The sequence below is a fragment of the Pelmatolapia mariae genome, linkage group LG14 (assembly GCF_036321145.2).
Source record: "Pelmatolapia mariae isolate MD_Pm_ZW linkage group LG14, Pm_UMD_F_2, whole genome shotgun sequence".
In the NCBI taxonomy this organism is placed as follows: domain Eukaryota; kingdom Metazoa; phylum Chordata; class Actinopteri; order Cichliformes; family Cichlidae; genus Pelmatolapia; species Pelmatolapia mariae.
The window spans coordinates 28283485-28298664 of NC_086239.1; the positions used below are offsets into that span (position 1 = coordinate 28283485).

At 38.4% G+C, this 15180-nt stretch overlaps 2 protein-coding genes across 2 annotated transcripts; one reads left to right on the forward strand and one right to left on the reverse strand.

Annotated features, from left to right (window-relative positions):
* Positions 1-414: 414 nt before the first annotated feature.
* On the forward strand, positions 415-9142 carry slc47a3 (solute carrier family 47 member 3). Its single transcript, XM_063493580.1, has 17 exons — positions 415-575; positions 823-924; positions 1018-1086; positions 1180-1328; positions 1418-1460; positions 2065-2109; positions 3346-3443; positions 3558-3655; positions 5389-5502; positions 5583-5650; positions 5770-5878; positions 6214-6289; positions 6697-6766; positions 6854-6986; positions 7137-7231; positions 7320-7362; positions 8635-9142. The coding sequence occupies exons 1-17, from the start codon at positions 444-446 to the stop codon at positions 8844-8846; spliced, it is 1656 nt and encodes a 551-aa protein (XP_063349650.1). The 5' UTR covers positions 415-443; the 3' UTR covers positions 8847-9142.
* A 53-nt stretch (positions 9143-9195) lies between these two features.
* On the reverse strand, positions 9196-14913 carry LOC134640985 (multidrug and toxin extrusion protein 1-like). The gene is made up of 17 exons (XM_063493127.1): positions 14797-14913; positions 14347-14448; positions 14041-14109; positions 13793-13941; positions 12254-12296; positions 12113-12157; positions 11894-11991; positions 11708-11805; positions 11509-11622; positions 11349-11416; positions 11118-11226; positions 10958-11033; positions 10778-10847; positions 10553-10685; positions 10361-10455; positions 10174-10269; positions 9196-9486 (listed from the first exon to the last, which is right to left on the reverse strand). The coding sequence occupies exons 1-17, from the start codon at positions 14902-14904 to the stop codon at positions 9196-9198; spliced, it is 1764 nt and encodes a 587-aa protein (XP_063349197.1). The 5' UTR covers positions 14905-14913.
* Positions 14914-15180: the final 267 nt, after the last annotated feature.

Sequence of the window (15180 nt, forward strand, 5' to 3'; positions counted from 1 at the left end):
TCTTCTCCAGCCATCATATGTGGTGCGGGGGGGAAAAGGACAAATACTCTAATAACTGATCTTTGATCAACCCTTAACACGATTACGGTTACGCAATATTCAGACAGAACTGAGAATAAGAACTGAGTTTCAGACCTTAGCTTTCCCACACGCTAATGTGAATGTGGTGCAATCCACACGATTCATAAACGTGGACAGCTTCCGAAGGCTCGACAAAACGTGGTCAAAGCAGTTCCTAAATCATTTTTCGACGTCACGACCAGCTGACTTTACGGGAAGTGCTTGACGTGCGCTCCTCTCATAAAGCAAACTTTCAACCACTTTCATCATTAATGCTAAACACTGACAGAGATCCTTGACTCACCGGAAGAGGTTCAAGTTCAACAGCAGCATAAATACAGCGGTCAATACAGAAAGACATTTTCCCCCCTCCCCACGGAAACATGGATAACGGGGCAGAGAGCGCACCTATTTCCTCATGGAGGGAATGTTTTATATTAAAGAGAATCCGCATGCTGGTTCCTGTTGGTTACAAGAGCGAAATAAAAGAGCTGTCAAAACTTTCAGTACCAGTGGTAAGTACCCTGTGTTTAAGTAGACGCTGGTCAGTAATCAGTATAATAAAAAATAAAAACTTAAAATAATACATTGGCATTTGATTATGTGGATTAAAACCAAGATTTTGACTGTCTTCTACAGTCATTGACTAATACCGATATATTGTACGGAACAAATTGGCCCCTCACGCTGTAAATTACTAGTTTTAAATAGCTGTTTTTGTTGCCCTGGCAACTTTTAATTAATTTCGAATTTCCTTATCAGATGATATCCCAGCTCATGAATTTTTCTTTGAGCCTTGTAAGTACAATATTTTGTGGCCATCTGGGGAAGACAGAGCTGGCAGGAGTGTCTCTGGCCATTGCAGTAAGTGAAATTCATACACTCACCTTTTATCAAGTCATTAAACCAATAGAAAAGTGACATCCAATCCACCAATGTTTTCTAATGTATTTCCAGGTTATTAATGTTACAGGTATATCTATTGGTAGTGGTTTGGCATCAGCATGTGATACTCTGGTTTCTCAGGTGCGAATCTTTGGTCCATCACAAATAATTTATCATCAGATACGATGGTGCTTAACAATAGTAATGGCAGACTAAACTGTTCTGTGCTTTTAGACCTTTGGAAGCCATAACCTGCTGAAAATTGGAGTTATTCTGCAGCAGGCCATCCTCATTTTGCTCCTGGCCTGCTTCCCCTGCTGGGCCATCCTTATCAACACAGAGCCGATTCTGCTGGCTGTCAGACAAGAACCAGAGGTGGCAAGGTCAGCCGTCACAATCCGCTCATGCTTTCTTGAATTTTAAAATGTGTGTTCATTTTGATGGGATAAAATCAATCTCTCTCTCTTTCAAGGTTGTGTCAGATGTATGTGAAGATCTTTATGCCCGCACTTCCTGTAAGTATGTCTAAGGCTAAGTGTGTGTGTGTGCGCAACACAAAAGCCACAAAATTGAACCAAGTGGAAAGTCATCGAAGTGGGAGAGAGGAACAGGCTGACATGCATCTCCTTGGAGGCAGACCAGATTGTTCCTGACATGTCCCTTTTATTAATGCTTTAAGATAGATTTAGAGTCACTCTTCCAAATAAAAATACACCTTCAAAAAGGAGGCCTTGCTAATCCCAGACACAGAAATCAAATATCCCCACAGTAACATCTTCTCCAAAGTGGGCTAACTAGCCAGCTAGATGAATTCAACCCTGTTCTTTAAGTAGCTAGTGATTTTGTTATTTTAAGTAGAAATCAATGAGTCTATAAAGTCTCTGCTGGACACTTACTTAGTTGGTTAACTTACCTAGTACAGCATAGCTCTACTTATTTTCCCCCTTGTACAGGTGTATTTGATGATGAAACAAGCTGTCACTACCAAAAAGGATGAGTCCCAGTCTAATCAGATTAGAATAAAATGTTTCAAATAATTGCAACTCAGACTATTTTGTTCTTTTCTTTCTGTTTTTTTTTTTTTTTTGGTGTGTGTGTGTGTGTTTGTGTGTGCCACAGGCTGCATTCATGTACTCATTAGAAACAAGATATCTGCAAAACCAGGTAAATATCTCCCTGATTATTTTGAATAATACAGTTTGGATAGCAGGGAATACAGATTGTGTTCTTCTTTTATCCACAAAATGATAGAGTGGATTGAATATACAATGTGTGTCTGTAAGTGAGACTCCAGTCCTACTGGCTACAATGTTTAATGATTGATGGTATCCACATACAGATAGCAAGGAGATCGGGGCTCCTTGAGCCCTTTCATGTCAATAAAACTATGATTCACTTTACTTGACAAACACTGCAAACTGCTGTTTTTTTTATTACAGGAAAGCAGTCAGATATTTAATTAGTCTTTTGTCTGTTGATGGAAAACTGTAATGATGTCATGTGCAGCGGGTAAAATAAGTATTGAACACCACCAATTTTTTAAGTAAAATTTTTTCAAAGTTGAGCTTTTGACACTGGATAAAAGTATGAATGCAGGTTGTCTAAATGTTGTTCAGCAAACTTTAAACATGTTTCAACATGCTGTTTCTTCAGCAGTATGTTGTAAGCATGCATACAGGCCACGGTGGTTGAGTGCATTACTTATTGTTTGATTTGAAACAGTTGTACCTGTTGATTAAAGGTCTTTCTGTAGCTCTCCACAAGTGGTGCTTGGCTCTTGGACAACTCTTCTGATAATTCTTTTCACTCCTTTGTCTGAAATCTTGCAGGGAGCACCTGGTCATGGTAAAATTTAGTTCTTTCCTCTTCCAGATTATGGCCCCAACAGTGCTCATTGGAAACTTGAGTAGTTCCAAATTTCTGCTCTAACCAGTGTAATCAGTATGATTTGCAACAATAAGGTTGGGAGGGGCTCGAGAGAGTTCATTAGCTTTACCCATCATGAGATGATTCTTGTGTGACTCCTTGGAAATTAGATACTACTTATAAGCCATCAGTTGGGACAGAACCAGAAGTGACAGGGTTGATTTCAGCTGGTGTCATGACTGCCCATGCCTTTTTAAACCCCCCTTTCTTCATGTGTTCAGTAGTTTTTTCCTGTGTCATTTCCCATTGTTACACAAAAACGAACGTATGGACATCTATGGTTTGATTTCTTTGTGTGTGTTGATTGGATGGGTTGTTGCTGACATATAGTGAGAATTTCATGGCAATAGCAGCTTTACAAATATATTTACTTAGTAAATTGGTGACGTGTTCAATACTTATTTTACCCAGTCTATCTGGGCTGTCATTTCACCATTGCCTAATTAAAATAAACTTATTGCATTTCTGTTTTAGGGCATTATATGGCCACAGGTCATCACAGGCTTTGTTGTCAATCTTCTAAATGCACTCATCAACTACATCGTCCTCTTCCCGTTAAACCTTGGAGTTGCGTGAGTTTGTTTTATTGGATTGCACTTGACTTCATTAGTATCATCTTTAGTGGTATCAACTGACATTATCACATACTGTATAACCAACATGACACATTGAAATAATCTTTACAGAGGTTCTGCAATAGCCAATGCCATTTCCCAGTTCTTAATGGCTGGAATCCTCTTTGCTTATATCATATGGAAAGGACTTCATAAGGAAACTTGGGGAGGTGAGTACTGCATATACACTGGATACTGGTTATTTTTAATATTAAGAGAAACCCAAATGAGTTTAACAATGATTAACAACTAACAGAAATCTTTATTTAACTATATAAAATATAAGTTGTTTTTACACAATTACAAAATGAACAACTTGTTAGAAGCGTTTAAAGAAAACATAAACATGTCTAAGAAAGACTATTATTATAACTATTGTCATGATGACAGCTGGATGTAGTGACTTTTAATGGAAGGGTTAGGTGGATGAGGTCAACAGATCATCAGATAAAAGTCCGAAGGTCGAAGCTGAAGTTGGACTGAACTGACGAATCAAACATTTAAGAAGCAATAAAAAACAAAAAAAAAAACCTACAACCAGGTTACAAACAAAATGAGCAGAGTTATAACAAGTTCATGTTTTTTTTCCCCCTTTAAGTGGACCTGTTTTATTTTGCTTTATTTTCTGTTATTATATTGTGACATTGGTGAGTGCTCACATTACACAGGGCTACTTTGAAAGACTAGGTAATCCCTATAAGCAAAGCCCAGACTTCAGACTGCTCTAAATGCTCAACTTTTCAACTCTTAGATTTATATGATGCTAAAGAGAAGTGATTTCTTTCATACAGCCTGGGTGTAAATATGGTGATCCGAACCACCCGCTGTTTTAATCTTCTATGAGAAGCAGCAAATCAGAAGAAAGTTGTCCTTACAGCGAGAGGAGCTAAAATGGCTTGTTTTTCAAAATGAAAAAATCTAAAGCAACAGACTGTGAGATGAGATGGAAGCAAGTGATCTGCTGTGGCAACCCCTAAAGGGTGCAACCAAAAGGAGGAGACGATTAAAAATTTAAGCAAAGCCACATTAGCACACGAGTCCAAGGGTGTCATGTTTATTGCTGTAACAGGCAGGATGAGGATCCAAATGCAGGACTCGAACAACGGGATGAACAAAGGAAGGCAGCTTTGTTGCGCTGAGATAAAACACTTCATAAAATAAATTTGTGAAAACCAAAACTTGAATATGGAAACTGGAAACTAAGAACTAAACACTGGGAAACTAGAGACTAAGGACATAGAAATCCAGGCTCACAGAAGAACCACACGGCACATGGGGTAACAACGCACAGAGGAAAACACAGGGCTTAACACAGAGGAATAACGAGGGAATGAGACACAGATGGAGAGCACAGCTGGGAGTAATCATACATGACGAGACAGGAAGGAAGCAAAACTGAAAACACTGGCATAGGATGCGAGACTGTCAAAGTAAAACAGGAAACAAGAGACATTCACAAAGACACGGACTTTACACTGAAACAAGGCTACATGACTGACAGGGGAGACAGAGGGAACATGGAGCACAGGAAGGGCACAGAGACAGAAATCTAAAACCAGGGACTATAAATATAACATAAGCAGAAAACAATAGAGAGAACCAAAACCATGAAAAATGACAAATCATAGAATATAATGTAAACCAGAAAAACACAAACACTGGGTCACCACACCCAGTACTATGACAAAGGGTAAAACTATAGAACTGGAAATTAGCGCATTGAGATTTGCTTTAAATCATTTGGTAGAAAAACAGGCTGACAAATGCTTTATTGGTTTATTATATGACTACTATTTGTTTTGAGAGAATTTTTAAAGTATTTTATTTATTTTTCTTTTGTATGCACTTTAATATAAATATACATTTGGAATTGCTAACATCTACTTTATAAACACTTACGTAGGTTGGTCTCGAGAGTGCCTCCAGGACTGGGGCTCATACATCCGCCTGGCTGTCCCTGGCATGGTCATGCTATGTGTTGAATGGTGGACCTATGAGATTGGAGGCTTTCTAGCAGGTAATGTCACAGGCCACTTTGGGATGCCTTTGTCTGTAGAAAAGCAGCTCTGAAATCTATCTGCTGTCTGTCATTGACAGGTCTCATAAATGAAGTGGAACTCGGAGCTCAGTCAGTTGTGTATCAACTGGCAAATGTTGCATACATGGTGAGCCCTCTGTTGTGAAAAAATCCTGAACACTGCCAAAAAACTTAATTCATAAAGAATTTTCTCTGTGAAATCAGTCAGTTTTCATCCATCCAATGTAACAACTTTTTTATTTTTAGTTCCCTTTGGGTTTCAGCATAGCGGGCAGTGTAAGAGTTGGAAATGCTTTGGGAGGTGGAGAAACGGAGCAGGCCAAGCTGTCTGCTAAGATGTCAATGTTCTGTGCAGGTCAGAATGCATCAATGTTTATTTCTTTGCCGTGTGTTTTGGTTTTTTTGTTAGTTTTTTGTCTAATATTCATTTGAAAATATTTTAAAGACAATCAATTAATGTTGCATAATTCCAATTTTGCTCTCCAGAAGGAAGCACAAAAGTAGCTTAGAGATTTTAAACAGTCTCCGTAATTATAAATGTTAGCAGAAAGCGTGAATATTTTCACTTCTCTCTACCTACCTATGATGTGCCCTCGAGAAAGGGTTTCGATCCTATAAGGAAAAAGACTGTTAAGACATGTTGCTCCCGAAAAAGGTAAATATTTAATTATATTTCTGTCTTTACTGCAGTGTCAGTGTCTATATGTTTGTCAACCCTCATCGGGAGCCTAAAGGACCACATCTCTTATGTTTTTACATATGATGAGTGCGTATAGAATTTTATGTTTTTTTTTGTTTGTTTGTTTTTTTATGAATCACAGCATTTGTTCCTTTAAAAGAAAAAAGAAAGGAAATACCAGCATGGGTTACACTTACAAATGCAATTTCAGTATCAAGTCTAGGGGAGATAGCAGGCCTCATAAATGACCTTTTACCCTTACATAAGTTACTGTCCTCCTTTGCTTACATAATCTCTCTTATACTGAATAGACACAAAGGTTTATGGTAGCTGCACTCAGCTGTACTGATAATTGTTTACATATTTCTCCTGTTCCTAAGACAGCATAATTGTATAACGTTGCACAAGGCTCAAATTACACAAAAATATGTTATTGCTCTAATTTTTACAAACTCACCAGTCTCACTTTAAAAAATTAAACCCTCTTCTTTCAGACAAATCAGGCAAAGAGTTTCAGATGTCCTATCCTTTTATGCACCTTTCATTCTACTCGATGCAACATCTGTGAGTGTCTGCCATACCCCAGAAACATCCCATAAAGTATGTGTTTGTTGGTACTTAACCATGTCTTTATCCTTTTTGCGTGACTAGGCTGCCGTGAGTGGCATAATAAGAGGAGCAGGTAAACAGAGAGTTGGAGCTATTTGCAACATTTTGGGATATTATGGTGTTGGCTTTCCGATTGGAGTGTCACTGATGTTTGCAGCCAAATTAGGAATCAAGGGTGAGATGTTTTCAACCATCAGCTGTTTGTATCCATGTTATTGCCTAACTGGTGTTTTTGTCCCTACAGTTCATTTTTTCATTTGATTTCTACCACAGCATCAACATCTCCTTCCTCCCCTTAAAGAAAAACATGTTTTGTTTTCCTCAGGTCTGTGGACAGGCTTGTTAACCTGTGTGTTCCTGCAATGCTCATTCCTGACTTTCTATGTAATAAGAATGAACTGGAAAAATGTCACAGTTGAGGTTTGTGTTTAAGGATAAATATTTAATTTTCAATAGTTTTCGGCAATCTCTTTATGATTAAAGGATCACGCATTGATTTGTCTTGCAGGCTCAGATCAGAGCAGGAGTACATGTAAGCTCCACAGACACAGGTAAGGGACAGTTTCCATAAATTATTTAATTTGGCTGAAGAGCAAAAGTATCTATCCTGTTCATCACGAGAAACAAAACAGTTCTGTGTGGAAGTAGAACACACAGAGTTTAAAAGATACCTTTAGAAGAATATTGAATGAATCTTGTTTGTGTATTTGAATTATGTCTCTACATTATTCACAAAGATTTTACAGACTCTTGTGTCCCCAGATCTTCAATAACCACATTGTGGACCCAAAAATGACGCAGGATAAATTTGTCGCAAAACCTGCGACAAATTTATCCTGCACCACCAGAAATGAATTATGTTGTTGTTAGTTTGATTATTGCAACAATGTCTCCATATGTATGTGGACCTAAATAGAGTTTTGTATATATTTTTGGAGGACTTTAGCTGTCCTGAAGCTAATCTTATGTTTGGGAAGCATACAAAATGTGTGTCTTTAACTTTGGAGCCTGAAATCAGAGTTGCTGTTTCAGGCAAACAGTAACTCTGATTTCAGGCTGATTTCCCCCTGTAAATTTTTTGCTTTGGCTCTCAACGATCTCTACAGCCACCTTTGACTGGAGTTCACGTGGTGTAAACTACCTTTGTTATATTCAAGCCACAATAAAACGTGTTGAGCGACGGAAAGGTTAGGACAGCGTTATGTCACCAGTAACTTCTTTAATATTTAACAAAGGCTAAAATGGTTTCCTACCTTCACTTCACCAAGTGGTGTGACTTACAATTTATCTTTGACAATAATCCTAAAAGTGTCATGCTTTAGTTGCTGTAGACAGGGTAAACTAATAAAAGCACAATGTACATGTAGAAGTAAATACAATTAACACTTTTAAAGGTTTTTAGATATTTTATAGCTATTTTATTATTGTTGTCATTTTGATATGTTTGTATGTAGTAAGTGTCCTTACTTTTTTTAATCATGCAAGGTCTAAAAGTATCAAATGCTCAAAGTCCAAATTGTTGTCTGCAAATTGGTATTTGCTAAACAATCAGAAACCAAGATCTCCATATTTTTTAAATGTCCTTTAACATCTTTAACTTCACAGTCTATGCAACACTAAAAAAGCACTCAGTTGGATCAGCAGATAGAACCATAAAAAAACTAACAAACAAAAAAAAAACAATAAAAAAACAATACAGAGATTTTAGATATTGATTATACAGCTATTAATATAGAAAACTTAAAAAATGTGAACAATATTTTGAATAACAATTATAATTTCACGATGCCTAACATGGAACATTTGCATATATTTCTGTCCAGGTACCCAACTAGAAGACCCTGGTAACTCAGTGGGTCAAGCAGACACCACTGATCTGATGGATGTTGAGGTGGAACCTACAGTGAGGACAGCTGAAGGAGAGCTCTCTTTCAGGACTCTGGTTCTGCGTAGAGGCTTGGCTCTAGCTTTCATGTTGTTCATCTTGGCTGTTGGTATTATTTTGAACCTACTTATCACCAACTTGGCTACCTGAACACGAGTAATGTCTGTCTCGTTCAGTGAGATAACTCCAGAGTCTCCAGTGCTGCTTTTCTGGGAGGTCTCAGTAATATGCTAGCATTTGCATCACAAAGCAGGCAGTAACGGGTGGCACAAGCAGGCACAAAGGCAGACGAGCAGGAAATGAATGAATGGTCTCTTGATTAATCAACGAACGAGAATTATATTACTCTTAAACATGACGAGTATTTGGCGAATTTGCCTGTGTTCAGTTTACAACACCTTGCAGAAACAAACAAGTCAAACTAAAACTGGTTTGAGAAGACAACCTCAGATTCTCTGTTCTTCCAACATTAAACAGAATCATTGCAGTTCTCTATTGTTCATTCTGACTCTTCATCTGGCACCAACATGGTGGAGAAAATTTGATCAGGAGTATATGTAGTGTTGATCGAGTCAACAGTAGAGTTGGTCTCGGGCAAAGGCACAAGGAAGTGAACACCTGCTCCCACGGCAAGAAGTGCAACTGCAGCAAACATAATGAGGCCTCGCCTGAGGATCAGTTGGGTGATGGAGAGGCGGCTGCCCTTCAGCTTCTGTGTCACATCTCGATCCTGCACCACAGTGCCCCTATCTTGGCACTCAGTGCTCACAGACATATAGCCATCCATCAGCTAGGAAAAATGAAACAAAAACACCAGCAGGTTGGTCACACTGCTGTGGTTATAACCTGTGTGCATGAAGTATCTGTATGAAGGATATGCTGTGCACACTGCAATCATGCAGAGCAAAGAAAGGGGGGACAGGGGGGGACGGGACACATTTGCAATCAATCCAGCATATAGAACAGTGTGAAAACTGAGCATTTAGCACATAGGGATTACTTACTCTTTGAATATCTGGCCATGTTGAATATGAGCATCCACCACTGCAATAGTATATAGTACTCTGCGAAAATCTAATTTCTCCACTTTTTAAAAATATTTTGCTGGGAAAATGGCTACAGATACAGTTTAAAATCCATTCTTTGCTAATTTATCTGTTGTGTTGACACAAGACTAAAACAAGTTTCCTTTTTAAAGCTTCCATGATTCATAGGTAAGTGCTAAGTGACTTAGCAAATACAAGAAAATCATTCCTCTGAAAATGGCCATGTACAAGGACTGAAATGAGTAGAAAAGCAGGTCATGTCAAAAGAGCAAAGGGTGGCTCAGGACTTTTGCACAGTACTGTATATATGTCAGTAATGGAAGAAAACATAATTTAAATGTAACCAAGAATGGTTTAAGAAAAACAAAACTATGTCAAGAAATTTAGATTAATTGTTGCTATTGCTGACTTTAACTGTTACATAGACTCACATTACTTGATGTTTGATCTTGGGTGCTGTTATCCACAGTGCCTGTCACGGGAGCTCTTCCTAATAACGAAGGATTTTTCTGAGCCCGTTTCACAGCCTGTAAATATGAAAAGTCAGTGTAAGCAATAGATTCATTAATATTTTTTTGGTGAGGCACAGTATCTTTATTGGTTGTTTTTATATGATACCTCCTCAGTGATTTGCTCCCAGTTCAGCTTAAAGATGACAATAATGTAGAAGGTAGATTGTAAAATGACACAAACAAGCAGTCCAAGCCAGAAACCTGCAGAGAAAATGACAAATTACTTAAGTGCAAGGCAAGCTTCACTTTAAAAGCTCATTTTAGTAAATTACAAAAAAGCATCACTTTGTGCAATTACCCAACACTCTTAGTTTTGCAACGAATGTCAACGTGATACTTAGAGAAAGCCCTATGCAGTAGTATCCAATGAAATTAGCCACAGCTGGAATCTTCTGTTTCCCTGTGCCTAAGAAAATGCCCGTGCACACACACTTGGATGAAACAGAAATAAACTTTATATTAGATTTACTTGTCATGCTTTTAGGAGCATACACGCGCTGCCAAGTGTAACTGTAAAACTCACCACGAGACCATCAAAGAACTGAAGGAAACAGTAAGCATTCATCAGCTGTGAGACCAGACCTATGATCTTCCTGAAAGAAAAGGTTTAATTAAGGTTTTGCACATCCTTGCCAATCTTTGAACGCAACAACAGTGTTTAGGAATATTACTGTTAGTGAAATGTGAATGCAGCTGAACTCACTCATCTGACGTGAAGATGAAGCCAATCACTGTTTTGACGGAGCCAAGGACAAGGCCTTCTACAACTGCAATGCTACCTAGAAAACAAGAGCTCCAAAATCTGTATAACGGTAATAAAGTTATGGGAAACTAATATAGATCACGATACATTTCTAACTAACCTGCAAGAGTCAGGGACATCTTGCTAGTTAGGAGTGCTCTGCCGGTGTCTCCTGCACCAAGAGCATTACCCACCCGGGCACATGCTGCAGCTTGAATACCAAGAGGGAACTATAGATTCATTGTTATGAAAAAAGTATAGGAGAAAATTTGCTCTCAGGCAGTTCAAAGTAACCAAAGAAATATTTTAAAGGGAGAATTTAATTCTCTGATTTGTAGTGATTAAACTATACCATATATGTTATGACAGCCACCATCATGACAGCGTGCTGGGCTGCCAGCTCATTTTCGCTCAGCATTCCTGATTGTTACAGACAAAGAAGAAAGAGCAGGCATGATTCAAATATTTTTTAGCTGGTCTGAGATCATCTAAAAGAAAAAAAAAAGGATTACCTGCAAAGAATCCCCCAAACTCATAAACCCACCACTCAAAGCATTTCATTAATGTACTGGGAATAGCCAGCTTCATGTAGGAGCCCCAGTCCTGCAGTGATTCTACAGACCAGCCTGCAGGGGGCGAGAGACACTCATTTATATAAAACTAGGGAAACGAACAAGATGGTGCATGAGATCATCACTGTTCTCAGTATACCTCCCCATGTTGTTACATGAAGCCTCTTCCACCAAATGTAAGCAAACAGAAAAGTACAGATGTAAATCTGAGACAGAGTATTTGCAGCTGCAGAGCCACTGCAAGACATTTGGGTTGATATCAGAGTGTTAAATTCATTTATTCAGAATTAAAGCATTAAAGTGATATGAGTGTGAGTTCACATACCTAACACCCAGATCCAGCCAGTGAATAAAAATATAGTTTGTCACCACATTTGCAATGTTTGCCAGAGCAGCACTATACATTTGTGGCAGTATTATTCCCTGAGAATACAAAAAGTAGTCAGCGTCATTACATTTCCTTTTCCACCAAAATTGTAATTAGTTTTAGAAACATTTACGATATCTGTAAAAACCAGTACGGGATCGGAATAGAGAAATGGACCTGGTTCTGCAGGTAAGACACCTGAAGATGATGTAGAAACATTGCCTACGGAAGAATAATAAATTATTGCACAGCACAAAAAACGTCAAACATTGGTTTTGAATGTTTGTATAAAGGTTAAGGAGAAAAGCAGCGACTCACTGGTACAGCAGGCAGGAAGGCAGTAATATACAGCTGGGCTATTCTGAAAGCAAGAAGTGCATGTGAGTACATCTAGTACATTTTACATTTTAGTTTATATGTATTCATAAAGGCCTTTTCAATATAAAGTTGTATTGAACTACACAAACAATTAAAAATAAATAATTTCAGTAAAAACAAAAGCAATTTCAAATTCAAGAGAAACCAATATTCATGCAATCTTACACATTAAAGAAGTTGCTTTGTTCAATAAGACATTAGTGGGTTTAAAAAGCCAAAAAATTAAAATGCATTTAGAAGAAGCTACAGAATTAGCCAGCCTGAGGTCATTAGGCAGAGGCATCAGGCATGTCTGAATATTTCAGGCAGCAGAAAGTTTCATATGGATATAGCAGCTTAGATATGCAGACAGGTGCTTAACAAAGTTAGGCTTCAAAAATGAGCCGTAAAATCATTTCTAAGGCTAACAGGTTGGAAGTGAAGAGCTGCAAAGACTGATTTCATCTGGTCACTTATTTTGCTATCTGTTAAAAGCCTGGCAGCTGCAGTTTGAATTATTTGTATCTTATTTATGTTATGATGATGAATAAAGTGCATTACAGTGGTCAAGTCCAGAGGACATAAAAGCATGGATGACCTTAATCGAAATGAGATAGGAATGATATCGGTCTAAGCGGAATGAAACAGGACTGCATAACTTTAAACACCTGCATATCAAAGAGAGAGCTTGGACCCCAAATTACCCCTAGGTTATGAGTCTTTCTCCAGACATTTTTAAATACTGTAGGAGACCCAGATTAGAGAAAAGATCAAAAGTGCTGCTAGTGCTGGGGGACGAGGGTGTAATTATAATTACTTCAATTTTATGATCATTCAGGTTTAGAATGTTTTTAGACATCCAGTTCCTAATTCAGCTAGATGGGACCTAATATGTGAGACATCAGCGGTAACAGGTTTTAATAGGACATAAATTTGTGCCTGCATAGCAGCGAAAATCAACTCCATCCATTTGAATGAGAAGATGAGGCTTTGTCAGTCATTACAGAAAATTACTTGTTTGATAGACCTGACGTAAACCAATCCAGCGTCATATCACTGATACCAGCACTGTTCTTCAAACTGACTGAATTAAATGTTCTGGTCCACAATATACAAGGCTGAGATGAGGTCAAGGAGAATGAAAATAGAGAAGAGCACAGAGTCAGCAGCGAGCAGCAGATTGTTTGAGATGTTGACAACAGCAGTCTGAGCGCAGCTAGTGAAGCTCCTAAGACATATTTGGTGATTCTCTGAATAAAGCAAAAAGTTAATCAGAATGACTGTGATGGAGTTCAGATACTGACTTTATACAATTAGTTGAGATAATTTTGACATTCACTTAATTTGCATTGTGATTCTGTTTAGTGAATCTTTGGGGACCAGAAATGGTTTTAATGCACAGATGTTATTCCTGAGAAGATCAGGTTTCATGTCTAAATGTACCCATATTTATGCTAGTTGTAGCAATAATATTACTGTATATTTGCTGCTGTTAGTTACCTGGCCACCTCAGGGTCCTGGCCCACACATAATAGGATGGCCTGAGCATTAATGAGGAGACCCCAGCAAGGCAGACAGAACAACAAGAGGATGATTATGCCCCGCTGAAGGATCACGCCCACCCGGAGTAGATTTTTAGCACCAAAAGTCTGTCAGGATAATGAACATTTTAAAGACGGCAACAAGAAAAAAGGGAAAATAAAAAATTCCAGTGTATGATATCATCATGTCGACTTGGTTTTACAGACCTGAGACACCAAAGTATCACATGCCAGTCCCAAACCATATCCTGTTGCTGCAGTGGTAACATTAATTGTCTGAAATGAATGCAAACTATTATAAGCAAAACCTGAGTGATTCTTAAGAGCAAGTGTCAAGTGCTGAGCATAGATTAAATCATAAATGTTGTTGCCGAGTGATTACGAGACAATTATCTTGCTGACTTAAGCAACAATTCCTTTTCTTCCATCAGCATCCTCGGAATTACTTCTTCATTTAGTCCATTTTTCGAGTAAGCTTCAAAACATCAGTGGAGCATACAGATGATGACTTACAGCAGAAGCTAATCCATAGCCAGCCATCACGTCATTTCCCAGACGGCCACAGAACATTGTAACCACAAACGGAAGCATGTAATTGAGGATTCGAGAGAGCAGCTAGAAAGAGAAATACCAAAAATGTTGCAGGAGTGATACCAGTATCACATGACAAGTAATTTAAAAATAAACCATTACATACTGCAATTAATTATCGTAGAACACAGATTTCCTGACAAGTTTATTTCCTGCAGTTTGCAGTCATTATTCAGCCAGTAAAAAGTGCCAAATAGTGTTTCAGTTTTATTGTCACATATGTGAAAGTGTGTTTTCCTGACATCTTAAACTTTTTTTTTTTTGAAAAGAAAGACTGTCATCAGTCTTCTGTTGTATCATCAGCAAGGATAACCTCCATCTACGTTGTCTGTTAAAGAAAGATCATGGCACGTGAGCAAGCCCAGTACTTACCAGAGGCCCTGTCATCTTCAGGATGTGGTACAGTTCCTCTCTGTGGGCCACAGGAACCCTGTGGCACACCCGTCTACAACAAAAAAGTTTGCCGCTGGACCTCTCCATGTCTGCAGCCTGATGCTAATGTATGTTCTTCCACTGAAATCTTTCTCTATACTCTCACACAGTCATCTTAGTTGCACTCCAGGATGCTGCAAAGGATGCAGCCACAGCTGCCTTGGAGCAAAACAAAGTCCAGCTGAAACAACACAGATTGTAAGAAGGAAGAGAGAAACACTCAGCAACCACAACAAAGGCAAAGATGGGGGTGAGGACTTGAAAGCAAGAATGTTTTGATCTGGGTGATTAAAAGTGTGTAAAACACAAGTAACTATCTCTGGT

What these genes read in the sequence shown, in the direction of transcription:
- slc47a3 (XM_063493580.1), top strand. Translation starts at nt 444, where the DNA reads ATGGATAACGGGGCAGAGAGCGCACCTATTTCCTCATGGAGGGAATGT. An exon ending in GAGTGTCTCTGGCCATTGCA is followed by an intron (nt 925 to 1,017) that starts GTAAGTGAAATT and finishes ATGTATTTCCAG; the next exon opens with GTTATTAATGTTACAGGTAT. An exon ending in CAAGATATCTGCAAAACCAG is followed by an intron (nt 2,110 to 3,345) that starts GTAAATATCTCC and finishes TTTCTGTTTTAG; the next exon opens with GGCATTATATGGCCACAGGT.
- LOC134640985 (XM_063493127.1), bottom strand. Translation starts at nt 14,904, where the DNA reads ATGGAGAGGTCCAGCGGCAAACTTTTTTGTTGTAGACGGGTGTGCCAC. An exon ending in TGAAGATGACAGGGCCTCTG is followed by an intron (nt 14,449 to 14,796) that starts GTAAGTACTGGG and finishes TTCTCTTTCTAG; the next exon opens with CTGCTCTCTCGAATCCTCAA. An exon ending in GTTTGGGGGATTCTTTGCAG is followed by an intron (nt 11,417 to 11,508) that starts GTAATCCTTTTT and finishes TGTAACAATCAG; the next exon opens with GAATGCTGAGCGAAAATGAG.